This window comes from Heloderma suspectum, chromosome 3 (genome assembly GCF_057233095.1).
Source record: "Heloderma suspectum isolate Gila_16-S chromosome 3, 16-S_ref, whole genome shotgun sequence".
NCBI classification, from domain to species: Eukaryota; Metazoa; Chordata; class Lepidosauria; order Squamata; family Helodermatidae; genus Heloderma; species Heloderma suspectum.
In genome coordinates this window covers 154424614-154443149 of record NC_139460.1, presented here as the reverse complement: position 1 = coordinate 154443149, position 18536 = coordinate 154424614, and the positions used below count along the sequence as shown (strand labels likewise).

General features: G+C 42.2%; 1 protein-coding gene across 1 annotated transcript in view; it reads left to right on the top strand.

The window, feature by feature from the left end:
- UGGT2 (UDP-glucose glycoprotein glucosyltransferase 2) overlaps window positions 1-18536 on the top strand; it is a 98823-nt gene that overhangs the window by 58076 nt on the left and 22211 nt on the right. The window contains exons 19-27 of the mRNA XM_084844748.1: window positions 36-134; window positions 2440-2534; window positions 5931-6137; window positions 7192-7323; window positions 9073-9200; window positions 11094-11189; window positions 13221-13323; window positions 15640-15719; window positions 17350-17539. Of these exons, the coding sequence (XP_084700874.1) occupies window positions 36-134; window positions 2440-2534; window positions 5931-6137; window positions 7192-7323; window positions 9073-9200; window positions 11094-11189; window positions 13221-13323; window positions 15640-15719; window positions 17350-17539 (1130 nt within the window). The remainder of the gene's footprint in view (window positions 1-35; window positions 135-2439; window positions 2535-5930; window positions 6138-7191; window positions 7324-9072; window positions 9201-11093; window positions 11190-13220; window positions 13324-15639; window positions 15720-17349; window positions 17540-18536) is intronic.

Below are 18536 nucleotides of genomic sequence, written 5' to 3'. Positions count from 1 at the left end.
TTTGATGTTAACAAGCCACCTTTTAATTTTTGCAGTTCCTATAGATATGAATGATTTCTCAACTTTTTCCTTCCTGGACTCTCAAGATAAGACTTTTGTTCTTTCAGAAAATATGAAGTATGTGACAAAGAAAGGTGGGTTTTGTTCTACTTAACTGTTAATTTATGTAATATTATTACCCCTGTATTTGTGTAGCAAGGCCTTGTGCAGACTTATTATTATTATTATTATTTCTATACCGCTCCATAACCGAAGCTTTCTGGGCAGTTTACAAAAGTTAAATATTGGTTAACCATGGTTAGTGTTAGCCATGAATTGTTGCCTTAATCATGGTAAAAAAATCTCAAATGTACAGTAAAGTAATGGTTCAGCTTGCCAAGCTAAATCCTGCTCCCAGAAATCAAGTATCATCTACTTAACTTGCAAGTGGGGAATCTGCCTTAACTTTGGTTGTTGTATGTTTTTTAATAGTTTACCATGGTTAATGTGAACTGTTGTTTGGAATCTCTATTCAAACCCTTTTCACATCCTCGTTTGTGGACAAAATAACTATGGATTTGCATTAAAGCATATTGCTTAACCATGGTTATACACTACATCTGCACAAGGTATCTAACCAGCCTTCTGTGTTTCTGTATGGTATCTAATATCTCTTGGGAATAATCAGTTTGCATAGGGCAGGCATGGGCCTGATATGGCCTGTGAGGTTTCTCAATTTGGCTCATCAGCTTGTTCCCCTGTCTCCATCCTCTCTTCCCTGGCCCCACCCATATCCCCAGTCCCCACCACTTCTCCCCCTGCCCAGACCAAAATCTGTTACCTTCAGTGTCTGCAGACATCAGAGAGAACAGACTTCCCCTGAATTTACCCACACCACACTGCATTTAGGCTTGAGAAAGTATCGTATTGGTGCCAATGGAGCCTTTTTTAAAGCTTAATTGCAGTGTGGGGAAAATTTCTGAGGGGATGGTCACTGCTAGGGAGGAGAGGGCTAACTCCTCTCTCCCCAAAGCTGTGACTCCCCCCTCAAAAAATTACAGGCATTGCCTGCTGCATTCAGATTTGGAAAAAAAACACCCTCCGTTGGCACCAATGGAGACTTTTTCAAGGCTAAATGTAGAGGGGGGGACTTTTGGTGGGGAGGCTCTCTGCCAGCGGGGAGAGGGCAAGTGCTCCCTTTGCCAGTGCAAAGGGGTCTGGGCAATTACGTCCAGAGACACTTTCCAGCATTGTGGCGACTCCACCCATGTTGGGTGTGGCCCCACCTACTGCCTGATGTGCTTGCCCTGAGTCAATTTGGCCCTTCAGCTGAAAAATGTTCCCTATCCCTGGCATAAGGAATATCTGTGGTTTACCAAACCTTTGGTTTACTATAATTACAAAACAACAGATGATTTTCTAAAGAGAACTCATTTAATTGCTAAAGAACTTAGTTGTTTGTTTTCTGGGGTTTTTTTAAGAGTGCGCGCGCGTGTGTGTGTGTGTGTGTGTCTTTTGAGGGGAATATTTGGCTCCAAAGGGTACTTTACTTTTGTGCTTGGTGTTAGGATGAAGTCACTGAATGTAAATATTAGTTATCTAAATATGTTAGATACTACTTCCTCTGCTTATTGCAAATGTAATAATACTTTCTGTGTGATTGTAAAAATTGTTTTAACTGCTAGTTCTTAACTTAGCCTGGTTCAGATACAATATTTCCCATCAATGGGAATGGCTGCCATGGTTAGGAGACCGGGCGCTTGCCCCTTCTCTTGTTTGGCATTCTTCCCTCTTTACATTTTGGAGCTAATCATAATGCAGTATTATATCTGTGCCAACATTTATGGTAATTATGGTTATGTCTTGCAAATCCTGGTTACAACTAATTATAGTTACAGTTCATATCCATGCAGATGTATAGCTGCAGCATGGTTATCTCTGAAAAGAAACTGAGTTGGCGGCGGTAGGGGGGCAATTCATGTGCAAGAAGGGAGATAAATACATGAATGTATGGCATGCTCCAGATTCCATAATGAGGATAAGATCAGGAATGCTGTGCTGGCTCTGAGGCATATTTAGAGAATAGTGAACAAGTGAGGGTGGATGTTGGAGGATCCAGGAGTCTTGTGATTTGAGGCAGGAATCTTAACTTGGTAAATTTCCCAGGATGGCATCCCTCCTTCCCCAGTTTTCAAAGTAGTAGTGGTTAGCATACCAAAGGGTGACTCAGATGCCTTAAGCGCATAGTCACTTTATTCTCTTGATAATTTGGGGTGAGGGATGCTACTCGGCATGTTTCTTTTCTATATAGTATACTTACTAGCGTGTTATAAAATAGCTCTGTAGACAATGCAGTGATCTATATTTCCATTCTGCCATTACACTTTTTTATTCTTTTCACCTGTCTTATACGTAGACCAGTGAAAATGTTTGACCTGTGTTATTTTGTTGTTTTTTCAGATGATGATGTAATATATCCAGTTACCATATGGATTGTGGCTGATTATGACAAACCAGATGGGAGGCAATTGCTTTCTAACGCACTCAAACACCTGGTCAGTTCCATAAAACTCCTAATTCCACATAATATGAATGCTAGTGAATAGTCTCCTCGGCAAGTATTTGTTGAAGAATGGTGATGGAAATATAAATAATGGCAGATATATTTATTCACTACAAAATGACTGCAGCTAGGCTACCCTTTCCCTAAAATAAAAGTTTTAAGGAACAAAACAAACTTGTGAAAACTTTAATTACTAAATTATTCTCTAACCTGGCAATTTTGCATTTATAATATTCCTTGAAAGGAGTCTTGCCAATGAGAATTTGGATTAAAAAAGCCAAAGAGAGCCCCACATAGCTGAAAGAAATAGGCCAGCTGAGAGACTTATTTGGTTTGACGGCTCTGTATTATCTGTAATTTGCAAGGTCCCTTTCCTTTCTAAAACATTCATTTTACTGTAAAATACTTGCATTTTTGTCAGCACCAAAAACCTTCCTTTATTAAGAGTGATTCTAATAAGGGTCATCCTCAAGTTATGGGAATGGTCCAATACCCATACAGAGTTGCACATGTCCATTTCTGCAATTATGGACCATTACCTAAATAAATAATTGTTAAACTTCCTGATACTTCCAAAATAAATAACTGCCCTTTAAACTGGGTGTGTACCAAACTGATATTTTCCTTAGCCTTTATAATGTCAGGAAAAATATTGCCCCTGTGTGCTCTCAAAGATAGGCTGGCATCTGTGAGTTGGATCCAGACAAATTTAGTCATGCTTTTAGTCCCATTGAAATCAATGGGTCAAGTCAGTCATGACTAACTTAAATCCCATTGATTTCAGCAGGACTAAAACATGACTTAGCTTTGGACCCAACCCTAGATCTATAAGCTAGTCAGGTGCCAGTGTCATTACAAAAATATCTGATGTGAGGCAAGTGTGCTAGGCTTGTTAAAACTGCATTTTAACAGCTACAGTCAGGGCCAGAAATATTGGAACAAGGATAACTGTTTTGGCAGTTGGCCTCTGTACACCACCACATTGAAGTTGAAAGGAAACACAACCAGATGGGAGCGAAGTCAGGACTTTCAGCTGTAATTCAAGGGGTTTCACAAAAGTGGGGCACTAACCATTCAGGAAGGACAACCAGTGGCATACACCTCCCCCCCATCGTTGGTGGCTCATAAGTAATGGAACAAATGGCTGACAAGCAGCTGCATGGCCAGGTGTGGCCTGTTTCCTGGGCACCCCATGACCAATCAAGCAGATAAAAGGCCTGGAGGTGGTTCTGAGTGTTACATTGGCATTTGGTAGCTGTTCACTGGAACTCCCAACATGAGGTCCAAAGAGGTGTCCATGCGAGTGAAGGAGGCCATCATTAGGCTGAGGAAACAACATAAACCCATCAGAGAGATAGCAAAAACATTGGCAGTGGCCAACACAACAGTTTGGAACATCCTGAAAAAGAAGGAATTAACTGGCAAGCTCAGCAACAGCAAAAGGCCTGGAAGACCACGGAAGACAACTAAAGTGGATGACCGGAGAATTCTGCTCATGGTGAAGAGGAACCCTTTCACAACATCTAGCCAGGTCAAGAACGCTCTTGCGGAGTTAGGCATGTCATTGTCAACATCTACAGTCAAGAGACGGCTTTATGAATGTAAATACAGAGGCTTCACAATAAGGTGCAAACCACTGGTAACGCTCAAGGACAGACAGGCCAGATCAGCCTTTGCCAGCAAACACCTAAAAAAACCTGCCCAGTTCTGGAATAAGATTTTTTGGACTGATGAAACCAAGATTAACTTGTACCAGAATGATGGGAAGAGAAAAGTATGGAGAAGGAAAGGAACAGCTCATGATCCAAAGCATACCACATCATCTGTCAAACATGGTGGAGGCAGTGTTATGGCATGGGCATGTATGGCTGCCAATGGAACCGGGTCACTGATGTTTATTGATGACCTGACTGCTGAGAAAAGCAGCAGGATGAATTCTGAAGTGTATAGCGCTATACTTTCTGCTCAGATTCAGCTGAATGCTGCCAAACTGATAGGACACCGCTTCATATTGCAGATGGATCATGACCCAAAACATACAGCAAAAGCTGCCCCAGAGTTTCTCAAGGCAAAGAAGTAGGATGTTCTTCAGTGGCCAAGTCAGTCACCTGATCTCAACCCAATAGAGCATGCTTTTCACTTCCTGAAGACAAGACTGAAGGCAGAAAGACCCACAAACAAGCAGCAGCTGAAGGCAGCTTCAGTAAAGGCTTGGCAAAGCATCTCGGGGGAGGAAACTCAGCATTTGGTCATGTCCATGGGTTCCAGACTTCAGGCAGTCATTGACTGCAAAGGATTTTCGTCCAGGTATTAAAGGCGATCCTTAAGTTTGAAATGATGTTGGTTTGTTCTATTACTTATGAGCCACCAACGATGGGTGTGTGTGTATGCCACTGGCTGTCCTTCCTGAATGGTTAGTGCCCCACTTTTGTCAAACCCCTTGAATTACAGCTGAAAGTCCTGCCATCGCTCCCATCTAGGTGTGTTTCCTTTCAACTTCAATGTAGTGGTGTACAGAGGACAACTGCCAAAACAGTTATCCTTGTTCCAATATTTCTGGCCCTGACTGTATCTGCCAAATAATAGGTATGCCACAAGGAGCATACGAACTTGACAGTGAGGGGTGGGGTGGGGCATGGTACAGAGTGAGAAAAGGCAAAGCAAGGCAAAGGTAATGGAAAGATGAATGTCAGCAAATGCAGTTGCATGTCCTTAGACTTCGTTCCCATTGGGGATGCAGACAGACACATTAGCAAAGGCTTTGTAGAAAAAGCAGGTTTTTTGATGGTGATCTGGGAGGGAGTTCCAGGCTACTGCAATACAAACAGTAAACCCTCCTGGTCCCATTCCCTCCGCCTTAGGTTTCCCCCTCCCTTCTTCATATCATGCTGTACTTAAAGAGTAAAGGTTTTATGTATATAAGTAAAATCATGAAGCAAATATGGAATAAATAAATAGTTACATAGAGCTGGGAATCCCAAGTTTATGGAGGAGTGGAAACCTTTGATTGAATACTGAAAAAAATAATTATGGTATGTAAATTAACACATATTCCTGCTTTACTAGCTCCTAAATTATTGGTCAAGTAGTATGTGTTATTGACCCTGTTTTTGTATTTAATTTAACGATAAATTCATATATGTAGTGGTACTTAAGTCTTTTTTCATCACATAGCTAGTATTTCGTATATAGTTTGATGTAACAGATTGGTAGTAATTTAGTGTTTATATTGTTTGTAGATAATGTTTTCATGTATATGATATGTGTAAAAATAAACTTACTAAAAATGAAAATAAAAAATAAATAGAAAAAAATTAAAAATAAAGTAAAATAAAAGGTGCTAACTATATTAATAAGCAAACATGTAAGATCCGCCTTTCTCTTACAGAAAACTAGCAGTCACATACAGCTTGGGATTGTGCATAATCCTGCATCAAAAATAACTGAAGATAGCACTGTCATTGCAAGGGCAATCTTGGCAGCTTTTTTAACCCAGAAAAACACTAGCTTGAAAAACTTTCTCAATCAGATTCTTAAGGAGGAGATAGCAAAGAGTCTTGCTACAGGAACTAAAATCAAGAAGTTTCTCCTTCCGGTTAGTAGTTGTTCATTGTACTTTTGGCTCCTCGCATCTGTTGAGCATACAAAACAGTCTTCCTTTTTTATGATATTGTTGGATGCTGTATGCCCCGAATGGTATATAATTGTCTGTTTCTATAAGGTGATGGCATGCTTTTGTACATTCAAACAAATCGCTGATTTCTAGTTGTTTTTCTTGTGAAGGATAAGTAACATCTTGCACAGTTGTAAAGCCAAGTGATCCTGTGCTGCTTACTGGTTTCAACCATGTTACTTTAGATCCATGCCTTACACTGCACATTCATGGTGATGCTGAGTGGAACATCTGGGCCAATTTATACAGTCAGAAGGTGTACCATTTCAGGATTTCATGGGAGTGTACATGTGGCGTATTTGAATGCTCTCCCATGAGTAAAAATAAGATCTCATAACTCATAGAAAAATAGCTTCTCAGGAAGATACCTAGTCTCAGTCCTCTTCCCTGAGATGCTAGCTTTCTGTGTGAAGGACACTTTTCCATGGAGAATATTGGGGGGAACATTATCTCCCCACCTCCTCCACTTCTGGGTCTTATCTGAAATGGTCTGGACTGGAGGAGGTGTTCATAACCCCAGTGGAGAAAAGATACATTATATCCCAATATCGGGGACAATGTGTGTCTTCCTCTTTCCCTCCCTCCTGCACACCTCACTAAGAAGATGCACGTCTCCCACATGCCCACACAGGCTTTGGATGAGACCCGGGAGCAGCAGGGAGCAATGGAGCAGAAGCACAAGCCACTAGCTTCTCCTTCACTGCTTCTTCGAATGTCCAAAAAGGCTATTTGTTAAAGGAACATTATCCTTAGCATACTAGGATCTTGAGTACTGTGTGTGTCTGTGTGTCCTCATTTCTCTTTAATAGGGCCATGCTGTGCTACTGCACCATTAGTTCAAGAATAAACTGAATGAAATGCTTGGAAGGGCGATGTCTTGTGTTGCAAGGCTGGATTGTACACAGTGTCCCTTTGGGGAAAGGTTTCAGATGTGTGTTGCTTAGTTTTTTCTGACCTGGGATATTATCTGTTCTAGGGCATGGATGGTGATGCTTTTGAGAAGAAATACAACACACTAGGCATAGAACTAATTCAGGCTCACCAGATGTTTTGCCGGGAGGTTCTTAAGCTGCTTCCTGGCGAAATGGCTGTTGTTAGTAATGGCAGGGTAAGTAAAGAAATGCGCCTCTACTCACTGTCATGGTGAATGGTTGTTTCCTCTGCTTGAGCTCGTTTGCAGGGCTAACTTCTCTGTGAACGCAGCTCGGTGAGGAAGAAGCAAGGAAATTGTGCCAAAGGCTTTGTTCTCCAGTAGCATTCTCAGTCTTTTGGATAGCATCTCCACCTCGGACCAGAAGACAGGGTGCTCTCCCTTTGACTCCTCCAAGGGAAGGGCTTCCCCAGCTTCTCAGAGCCGCCCCTCTTCCGGAAAGCTTGCCTCTGGCTCCTTTTTCACCTCATTCTTCTGCTTGCTCCTCCACCCTCAGCCTACTCAGAAATGAGGTCCCAGAAGGGGTTTTCCTCTCTCCAGCTAAGGCTTTTCCCCTGGGCCACTGGAGGGCATGGCTAGGTGCAGAATCCCCATGGCAAAGAAGGGGGAGGCTGTCAGCTCCAGCAGCATTTGCTTCTGACTCCCTCACCGCTACACAGGGCAGAGCAGGGATACTGTTATGGCCCCACCTAGGATGCAGCAAACCTGGGGTGGTGATGACTTTTGGTGTGCAGTGAATCTCACAGTAGTTGAGGCCATTGTCTAGGGAAAAGCTCTGTTCCATCTGGAGGAGAAGTCTGTCAATGGCTACTAGTCCTGATGGCTGTATTCTACCTCCAGTACCAGAGGTAGTATGCTCATGTGCACCAGTTGCTGGGGAGCATGGGTGAGAGGGTGCTGTTGCACTCATGTCCTGCTTGTTGGTTTCCCATCGACAGCTGGTTGGCCACTGTGCGAACAGAATGCTGGACTAGATGGACCCTTGGCCTGATCTAGCAGGGCTCTTCTTACGTTCTTATCTGATGGAATTTGGTCATCTAGCACTGAAAGAAGGTGCTCTTCCCACAACAAAGGGGGTCCCTCCACCCTTTCCACGCCTTGGTTGGGCCCACCCAGAATTCTAGCAGTAAATGGTGTGTCTGATTGCCATGGAGATGGTCTGATGCCACATCCAGAGCAGAGAATCCCCCATGTGGCTGATTACACTCCAAGGCCTTGCCCAAAAGGCCCTACGAGGGGAAGAGGAAGCATAAGTGTCATAGGTGCTCTTGGGGCATGTCCAGGCACAAACATAAAAGGGGACATAAGTCACACACCAGTGGCTGTTTCAGAACTGGTCTTCCTCTTCCTCCTCTTCCAATGATTAAACCCTATCTCAAGACAAAGCACTAGGACTTTGCCAACAGAAATCCTAGGGTCTTTGAGACTGCAGGGCAGCAGGTCCAGGACTGCCTCCCAGCTCCGTAAGTTCCCAGTCAGATCAGAGACATCTGTTCATATTGAAGAGGATGATTGTTGGAGGAAGAGATTACCAGGGTGGTCTGAGTGGGGCTGTCCTATTTCTAGCTGATGTATTCCCAGCTGATGTATTCCCTGTGTTGTTGGCTGTGGCCTCTTGTCCTTACAATCAGATCCAGGCACAGTAACCCACAGTCTGATAATATCAGGGTTGGAACACTACAATGTGCTTTACGTGGGGCTGCCTTTGAAGACTGTTTTGAAACTTCAGCTGGTTCAAAATACACTGGCAAGGCTATTAACCAATACTGATAGTACAGAATATATCTTGCTGAGACCTTCACCATATACCAGTCTGTTTCTGGCACAATTCAGAGTTCTGGCTTTGACCCTTAAAAAGCAAGATGTAGCATATTTTTAACCTCCCCTGAGCACTGAACATCAGTGTCTTGATTTCTGTTTGTACAGATAATAGGCCCTTTATATGCAAATGAATTAAATACAGAAGACTTCGACTTGCTGGAGAAAGTAACACTGACTTCAGCAACTACAAAGATTAAAACCGTCGTCAAGGAAATGGGCATTGGCAGCAGACGGTAACATTTCTGGTTTGGGTGGGGTGCGGGGGTGGGGAGTTGCTTTAAAATAACTTGTGGAGTTTTGCTAGCTGTCTCACTAGCCAAGAGCAATCCAAACTCATTCCTTTAGGTCAAAATCTGATTGACCTTTTGCCCTTGAGTTTTAACTCAACTAAGGCTGCAGTCTATTTACCTGTGAGTGTAAGTCCCAATGAACTCAGTTGGGATTCTTGAAAACTGCAACAGAATGAACTTGGCGTGCTTCCAGAGAGAGAGAGAGAGAGAGAGAGAGAGAGAGAGAAAGTGTTATGCTCCTGAAAAACCTTAATTTCTAGTAACTCTTACTTCAGACAGTGATGGCACTCAAAGCTGAAACCCCATTTAAATATCTCAAATCATGAGGTGGCACAATGAGAGTAGGTGCTCTTTAAGGAAATAAATTGCTGTGGCTTATTTGGTTAGTAGAACCGAAGTCGAAGACAGTAGAAGGTTTATGTTTTTTTTAAAAATGCCACTATGACTATTGTCTCTGGTTGAAGTGAGAAGGCATGGTCACCATTTAGGTCAAGGGGTAAGCAACCCAGTGCCCTTGAGATGTTTTGGACTACAACTCCCATCAGCTCCAGCCAGCATACCCAGTGGTCAGGGATTATAGGAGTTGTAGTCCAAAACATCTGGAGGGCAGGTGAAGGCAAGGTGGCCACCCCAGTTTGCAAAAAGATACTAGTGCAGTGGCTTTCAGAGTGCTTTAATTTTGAAAGCAATGCAGACTATGGACTGGTAACATTACTTTTCCTAGATAAATAAAAAGATTACAAAGTCTTAAAAATTCATTGTTTTTCATCTGCCTTGGGGACTGGTATATACCTCTTTAGGACCCAGTGATTGCAGGTGCTTCCAGGCAGAGGGCTCCTAGCACGACCAATCAAAAGACATTGTGCAGCTATTTTGTCTTTTATTCCATAGGACTCAATCCTATGCATGTTTAGACAGAAAAAAATCCTGTAATGCTCAGTATTCTCCAGCCAGGCATGCTGGCTGGGGAATGCTGGGAGATGAAGGACTTTTTTCAGTCCAAACATGCATAGGACTATACCCTTAATGGGAAAAAGACAGAAGTGGTGGGAAAACACAGGAGGGCTGAAGAGAATGCTGTCTGGTCCTCCTGCCCCATGTAAAATTCTGTGAGTGAGGTAGGGCGACTGCATGATAAGACTTGAGAAACAGTGCAGTAGAGTAAGTTTGCAACAGAATAATCAGAGGCTGTGGATAAAAAAATGAAAAATTGTGCCCTTATAGAGATTGCTGCGCTGTGTGAATAGAATGGATTACAAATCTAAATTATGGAAAGAAACTTAAAATCTTAGACTGTTTCTGTTTGTTCGCTCCAGGGAAGAAAGATCTCTCAGCTGTTGACTGCCTTAGCTATCCAGGCTTGATAACAGAAGTAAAGAGGAAGTCCATCTTGTTTCCTCAATTGAGTTAAAATATAAGATTTTAGTCATGTATCAGTACGAGATCTGGCCCTAAATATTATTTTTCCTAAGCAAAAGTGGTGAAAGTAGAATTTCTCTTGAGAATCCAGTTACTTTTTGATGGCGTCAACAGTTGTGGCTCACTTATTGTTGGAGCAGATGAACAAAATGGAGATAGATGAAAGAGCCCTAGGACAATGCACAATAATGGATAAGTCTCAGAAATGAACTGTTGTCTTTGCTGTTCAAATTTCTGCTTCCTGATGCTTAAGGAGCACCAGTACCTTTAGCCATTGTCATCCCTTCTCCTGTTCAGGTTTTTGAAAGCTTGGAGAATGTTGTGGTGTTGCTTTCTTTAAAAGGATGATATTTTAGGGGGTAATCTTAGGCGATTCCCTTGTCTCTGGAATAAACCTTTTTTTTTTTTTCATTTTAGTGGCAGTAATTTAGTAATGAAAGTGAATGCACTTCTTTCTTCATTGCCAAAAACTGATGTCCGCCGAGATATTGAATTTCTCAAAGAGCAACACAGGTAGAAAGCCTCTATGTACTTGTGTTTTAGTTTTTCATCAAACTTTATTTGTAGTTGCAAAATCTGTTAGCGTATCAGAGTGGTGTGCGAGATCTTTCAAAACTTCATGAAGCTTCATATTACAATAGATTTGCTGTGTGAACTGGAGATTTACTACCTGTGCAAGTGGTAAAAATTAGGTGCCTAACTTTATTTATGTAGTGTAGTTATATCCAGTTTTTCAAAGATAAGCAGCTTCCAAAGCAGCTTCCAAAAATGGGCAGTATCTAATGCAACACTACCGCTAACTTAAATTATGTTGTGCTAGCATAAATGACCTCTACAGCGATGCCAATAGCAGTTGCTGGTGCGAGGTGTTTCCTGGGGAAACCCATTGTACTAGCAAGCACTATTGGCATTATGTGTCATTACGGTAGTGTCATGTTGGATACTCCCCAATAAACACATTGGACACAAGCACATATAAATATACTAAAACAGCACTAACACAATTGGGGAAAATAAGCTAAGTATGAGTTTATTGAGAGTGGACCACATGTATTAACTACCTATTCAGGAATGGGGAATTTGAACATTATATTTTTAAAGCTTTCTTAAAGGCTTGCACTGAAGGTATTTATTTATTTATGTATTTTGCAACATTTATATACTACACATCTAAAGAGATTCCAGAGTGGTAAACAATAAAAGACAAAAGGAACAACACACAATATTAAACTTAAAACAAAAAAAACAGGTCTAAGGCCTAAATCAGCAGGAAGGGAGTTCCATAATTAAAGGGCCACCACTCAAAAGCTCTGCCCTTTGTACTCACTCATCTAGCTGTCCTAACTAGCAGACACATAAGCAGAGCCCCTGATGGTGACATAGATGTACGGGCAGGATCGTATGGGTGAAGGCAGTCCTTTAGGTAATTTTATGTATTAAGCAATAAAGACAGATTTCATACCATCTCATGACATTTACAACACAATACTTTCTTTCTCTGGAAAATCAAATGTAAGAGAGATTAGAAATGCACTTAAAACATGGACAGACGTTAAGATATACACTTACATTAATACACAAGAACATAACTTGATCCAAAAATAAATTATTTAAGAACAACGTTGGCTTTATTATTCAGTGTTGAAAACAATTTTTCTTCAATCTTGTTTTATTATTCCCTCCATTACTGATGTTCAGGCATGAGTGCCAATGCTTATATAGCCCAAACGGTACCACCCACACTCAAGAGAAGTATCTGCAGGCTTGGTGAAGCCTCAGGTTTGCAGAAATACAAAAAATCTGGTGAGAAAAAACACTGGGGTGTGGGGACACCCCAAAAACAGCCCAGTGAGGACTGAGCATGCTTGATGTCCATGGAATGCTGACTGATTGGTGGCAGGGGGAAACTGGGTGGGAGGTGGGATGGAATGGAGGAGGGCATGGCTGGCAGATTGCAACAGGAGCACTCACACTGTCATATTTCGTTACAGGCCCTACTTGTTATATATAATAAAGGGGGACTGCAATTCTAACAAATCAGTGTTGCCTATCTACCCTTTCAGATGAACTGTGGCGTTTAGAAATGGATAAACTGATATAGCTATAGCCTTTATCTGCTATTTCTTAACAATTGGACTTTGGGGGGATTTTCAGAGATTTACAATCACATTTGTTAATCTTTTTAGTAGATTTAGTCCTTCCCAAATCCTTCAACACAGGTACCATTTGATTCTGTTGTTAAGCCATGATCATTTCAAGGATTACTTTAAACATATTTTCCAGTACTTCATAATAACTGGATGTAAGCCACCACTTGACACAACACTTTTCGATGGAAGCCATTCACACCATCAGCTGTGAGTTACCACGTGATGAGACATCAAATGATATTCATCCATCTGTTGGAACACAATGTGTTTTGTAAAATGGCTAAAAATGCAGAAGGTTTCTATTATATAATGTTACCTGTGGATGTTATGCCTTCAAGCCACATGTGACTTTTTCATATCTCTTGCTCAGTGTTTGATGTGTTCTCCCCCGTAGTGTACTAAAGGTAGATCCGCAGCAAAGTGAACCCTTCTTTGACATTGTTGGCATCGTAGATCCACTGACAAGAGAAGCTCAGAAGCTGTCACATTTACTGATTGTAAGATCATACTGTTTTCTTGTAAACAATTCCAACTTCATGATAGTCTTCAATTTCAGCCACTTCAGCATATATGTTACTTAAGACCTGTTGTTAGCGCTGATTGCCAGCTATGATATGTGAGCATGATGCGGTGGGAGACCCTGGGTTCAAATCCACACTTGGCCATCAAATTTATTAGGTCACTTTGGGGCAGTCACTATCTCTCAAACTAACCTATTTCATAGGGTGGTTATGAGAATAAAATGGGAAAATATTTCAGCCATTAGTGCTCTTCCGGGGACACTTGCCCCCGGACATCTTCCATGATGCCCACCGAGACAACCTACTCCTCCCAATTTGATCAAAAATGTATTTATATTTTCTTACTGGCAGCTGGGATTGCTTCAAAGCTAAGTGGGAGCCTCTAGTTGCTGCCATCTTAATTTCCCATGAATGCCTCTGGGCAGGTTACATGTTCTTTGTGACTAGCCATGCCCTTCTATGGCAGCCATTTTATGGTTGTGCCCAGGACAGTTTTTCAAGTTTCCAAAGGTGCTCATGGGCGGATTTAAGAAGAGCGCTCCAGCAGGCTGAGGCTCGCCCCCTGGGCCCCAGTAACAGAGTGGCCAGGTTGACTCAGAAAGGGGGTCAGTTTACTACACCTATTAAATTTCTCCCTCCCTCCACATGCACTGCACCACACCCTTGGATCATCATCTTCTGCTTACCTCCTCAGAGCAAGGATTAGTGTTTCCCCAGATCCGTTTAGTGTTCCCTGCTCCCTGTTTAGTGTGTCTCCATTTGATGATCTTGCTAGTTGACTTGTAACTTGTTTTCAGCCAGACTCTGGCTGCCCACCCCAGGGTCCCATTGCCTACCCTCTCAAGGGGGACACTAGGGAAGTGGGGTCATCCTGGCAGTTGCTCATCCTTCTGGTTGCTAAGAATTCCACCTCACCACAGCAAGTAAAAATGGACCCATTTTGCCTGCAGCAAGTAACACTGCCTTTCCAAAAGTGAGAACTCCCAGAGAGGGTAGACATGGCAGACTGTCACAGCAAAAAACAAAAAGAATCTTACGGCATTTTAAACACTAACATATTTGTTTTACGTCTTTAAACATTAACATATTTGTTGTATGACAAGTTTCATAAACTCTAGTCTACTTCATCAGATGTAGTACCTTTCTTCTCATTGCTGAATGAAAGAGCAGTGTAAACAGCTATGGGTAAACAGCTAATGGCTACTAGTCCTGATGGCTAGATACTACCTCCAGTATCAGAGGCAGTATGCCCATGTACACCAGTTGCTGGGGAACATGGGCGGGAGGGCGCTATTGCACTCGTGTCCTACTTGCGGGTTTCCTACCAACACCTGGTTGGCCACTGTGTGTACAGAATGCTGGACTAGATGGACTTTGGTCTGATCCAGCACAGCTCTTCTTAAGTTCTTACATCATATCCAATGTTAATCCTACTTGGAGTTAGGGATGGAGAGATTCAGCTCTGTCCATGCCACGTGCCGCACCCCCACTGGCTGCCTGCCTCTATTCGGCTCCCTAGATGAGCCACTGCGTGGTCCATGGGCACCCGGCAAGCGGCCGCCTGGCCCCCCAGCGTCCCAACCCTCACCATTTTATGTAAGTGGTGGCTGTAAAGCAGCCATTTACACAAGATTACAGGCGTGAATGAACCACTCACGCCTGTAATCTTGCAGAAATGGCCCCTTTAAGGCTGCCATTTACATGCCGCTATTTTTATTTTTAAAAGAAGAGTCACTATTTTTATGCAAAATGGCAGCTCGCTGAAGCGCCCGCACACTGCTTACAGGCAGCCATGGCTCATCCAGGGAGCTGGGCAGGGGCAGGCAAGTTGCACCGTCCACCGACTGGAGTTGAGGAGGCGGAGCAGGAGGGACTCCACCGTACTCCACTCCCCCGCTCGGACTCCTGCAACATCCATACTTAGAGTAGATCCATTGAAATGAATAGGACTTAAGTTAGGCTAACATTGAAAGTAACCCATTGAATGCAACCCTAAGTATCTCCGATGGCATAGGGTGTAAGAAAATCCAGGACAGCAGCCCTTCCTTCTAGTTAGGCTTAACTCTTTTGAAGGGTTCTTTTAATTATGGACAAAGTAGGAGTGAAGGGGGTGAAGCGGAGAAGGGTGTGGTGTAAAATAGGTGCGGACAACAACATTCATATGTGAGTATAGTGCTGGGAATTAAGTTGCCCCATGCAAAGATTAAACAGATCTGCACAAGTAGAATTCTTTGTCCGTAACTCTGAAACGGGAAAAGTTCCACACACAATAATGGGTTGTATTTCTATTAGATACTTGGCCAGATTGTCAACATGAGGCTGAGGCTGTTCATGAACTGTAGATCCAAGCTGTCAGAAGTACCTCTGAAGAGGTAAGCCGCATGGGAAAGTTTATTCTTGAAATGTGTGCAGTGATGTGATTTCTAGTTAGATGTAGTAGTTGACTTGCCTATAGAGTAGGGGTGGGACGGTGGGTGGGGGGCAACCTGTGACCCTTGCCTGATTTCAAAGGCCCTCTGCAAGGGATTAGTTGAGAAGGATCTGTCCCTCAGCTGCCCCCTCACAAGGGGGAGAGAGAAGGGGATGTCATAAATAGAGAGAGGAAAGAAGAGGGGGTGGCCCAGAGAGAAAAGAGGTGTCGCCACCCGCTTTCAGCTCTGGCCTTGCTCATATCTAACTTGGGCCCTTGACAAATCACTTCTAAGCATGCAGTCCCAGACATGTTACACCCGAGAAAATGCAGACTTCAACAGGAAAAGGGTTTCCTACCCCTCTTGCAAGGTGTTGACTTTCATAGGCCATTCCAGTTATCAGATCATGACTCCATGCTCTCCTGATGGTCTCAGTGCCCTGAAAATGTCTGCGTTTCCCACTCTCCGCTGCTCCTTGGTCTTCAGTGCAGTTGTCTTTCTCCCAGAATCCTCCTTTCCTTTGATATCTCATAAATACATGGTGTTCCATCAACACTCACTTGCCTCTTCTGTGTGATAAATGCACACAGAAGTTAGCTGTGCTCTGTCAAAACCTTGCTTAATGTAATTGCAGCAATGTATCCCTTGGTATTTATATAGCATTAGTGGAGTATTAATGCAACAAAATTGTCCTTTAAGCGAAGTATATTCTAGGAAAAAAGCTAATAACTAGATTGCTTATCAGAGCTCATCATATTACCATTTATTTGTCATTTTCCAGGATTTGCTTTATACTCCGTAACCAACAGCCAGGAAGCCCGCTCCTTTTTACCAAAATAATTAGATCATTTGTTACAATATTATGAGTTTTTGTGAGTTGTATTTTGCTTTCTCCCAGGCATAAAATGGGTTCTGGGCAGGAAATTAATCACTGCTTGCCTCATATTTGTGAAGGGCTTGTGGACTTGCCCATGTAATAGGACAGTTGCATACTGCTGCCAAGTGGCACACCTTGAACTGTGTGTTCTCTTTTCCTGGGGCTCATGGGGATTGCCATGTTCTGGCATGTGTTGAACAATGAAGAGAGTGTGTTTGTCAAGGGCTTGTCTGGTAAATGCTTCATAGGAATGAGACCCAAATTAGAAGAACTATAAAGCCTTTAGGAATTAAAAATAAAGAAAGGGCATAAAAGATCGCTTCCAATGCCTTGTAACTTATGAATTGACTGCTTCAAAAATTAGCAGTATTACGTGCTCAGCAATAATGAATGTATAAAATAGGATCAGAGCATCCAGAAGTGTTGTTGTTGTTGTTGTTGTTGTTGTTGTTATTAATCGCCCATCTGGCTGGTCACCCAGCCACTCTGGGCGATGTACAACGTACAATAAAACAATTTAAAACAATAAAATTCTACAATAAAAACGTTTTCTAAAATACCCTCACCCTCCCCAAATGCCTCCCTGAACAACCACGTTTTTAATGCACGGCAGAAGCTCATTTTTTTTAAAGTTCTTATGCAAACCTTTCAGTTGCTTTTTACCTTTCCTTTCCTACTTTTGTTTAACAGTTACAATATTTCTTTATGCCACAGTTTTTATCGTTTTGTTCTGGAGCCAGAACTCACTGCTGGGACCAATAATTTCTTTCCTCGTCCACCTGGGGCCAACTTCCTTGAAATGCCAGAATCCCCTCTTCTAACGCTAAACATGATAACTCCAGAAAGCTGGTTGGTTGAAGCAGTGAACAGTTCTTATGACCTTGATAACATTCATTTAAAAGATGTAAGTACCAGTTCCTAAACACGTCTGTAGAAATTCTACAAATATGCAGTGACCAAATTTGTAATCTTTTTTTAAACCCCCTTATAAAACCTTTCAAGATCTGTACTTTCTTTAAAACTTTTACCTCCTTGTCCAGACATGCCCTAAGAAAAAGAATATGGAAGCCTTGAAAAGTGCTTATTCTCTCTCTGACACACTTATTTCACTGTGAGGTCCATAACTCCGTTACTCATACTCCTTCCGTTCAAGTTTGGATTCTTTAATGGCAAAAGAAAATATTTGAATGCGTACTGGGTATGGAATCAAGAAAGCTGTTGATTCAGAGAAAACCATAACTTGATGTGTTGTTATTTTTAAGTAGCAAATTGTTTTATTTAACCCTTCATTGGCGGATGATGTCCAGTGCACCCCACCAGCACTGGGAAAAATATTAATTAAGGAGGGCAGCTTGAAATACCACGTGGCTATTCATACCTCGTCAAAGTTGAAGGCTAATGGCAACATACGCTTGTGTCATTCTTCCATAACTTTGTGTTCCAGTCAGTCCTCGACCATGACAAGGTGTGGATTGCAGTATGGTGTTTCAAGCCCCCCCTTAATTTAGTGTAAAATGAATGTTTAATTGCTTTGGGGGTCAGTTCTACTCTTATTGGAATGATTGAGAAAACCGAAAAACTGTGCACATAAGGTACCATGAGTGACCCTACAAAATGCTAGTTAATTTTCTTAGTAACTTTTCATGTCTACAGCTACTTAGCCGAGAAAGCGTTTTGCCCATTTCATTTATGAAAAAAGCATGGAGGGTGAAAAAACAATATTTTGTCTATTTTTATAATAGGCAAATCACTCACTTCCTTTAACATCGGGGGTCAATAGTACTCCACAGGTTTACAAAACACCTTTACAAACCCTGAATTGTTTAAACTTTTTTTCAGTTCAGACCTTCCTTGTGACCCAACAAAACTGGTTTTTTTCATCATAGCTATCATTTAACACA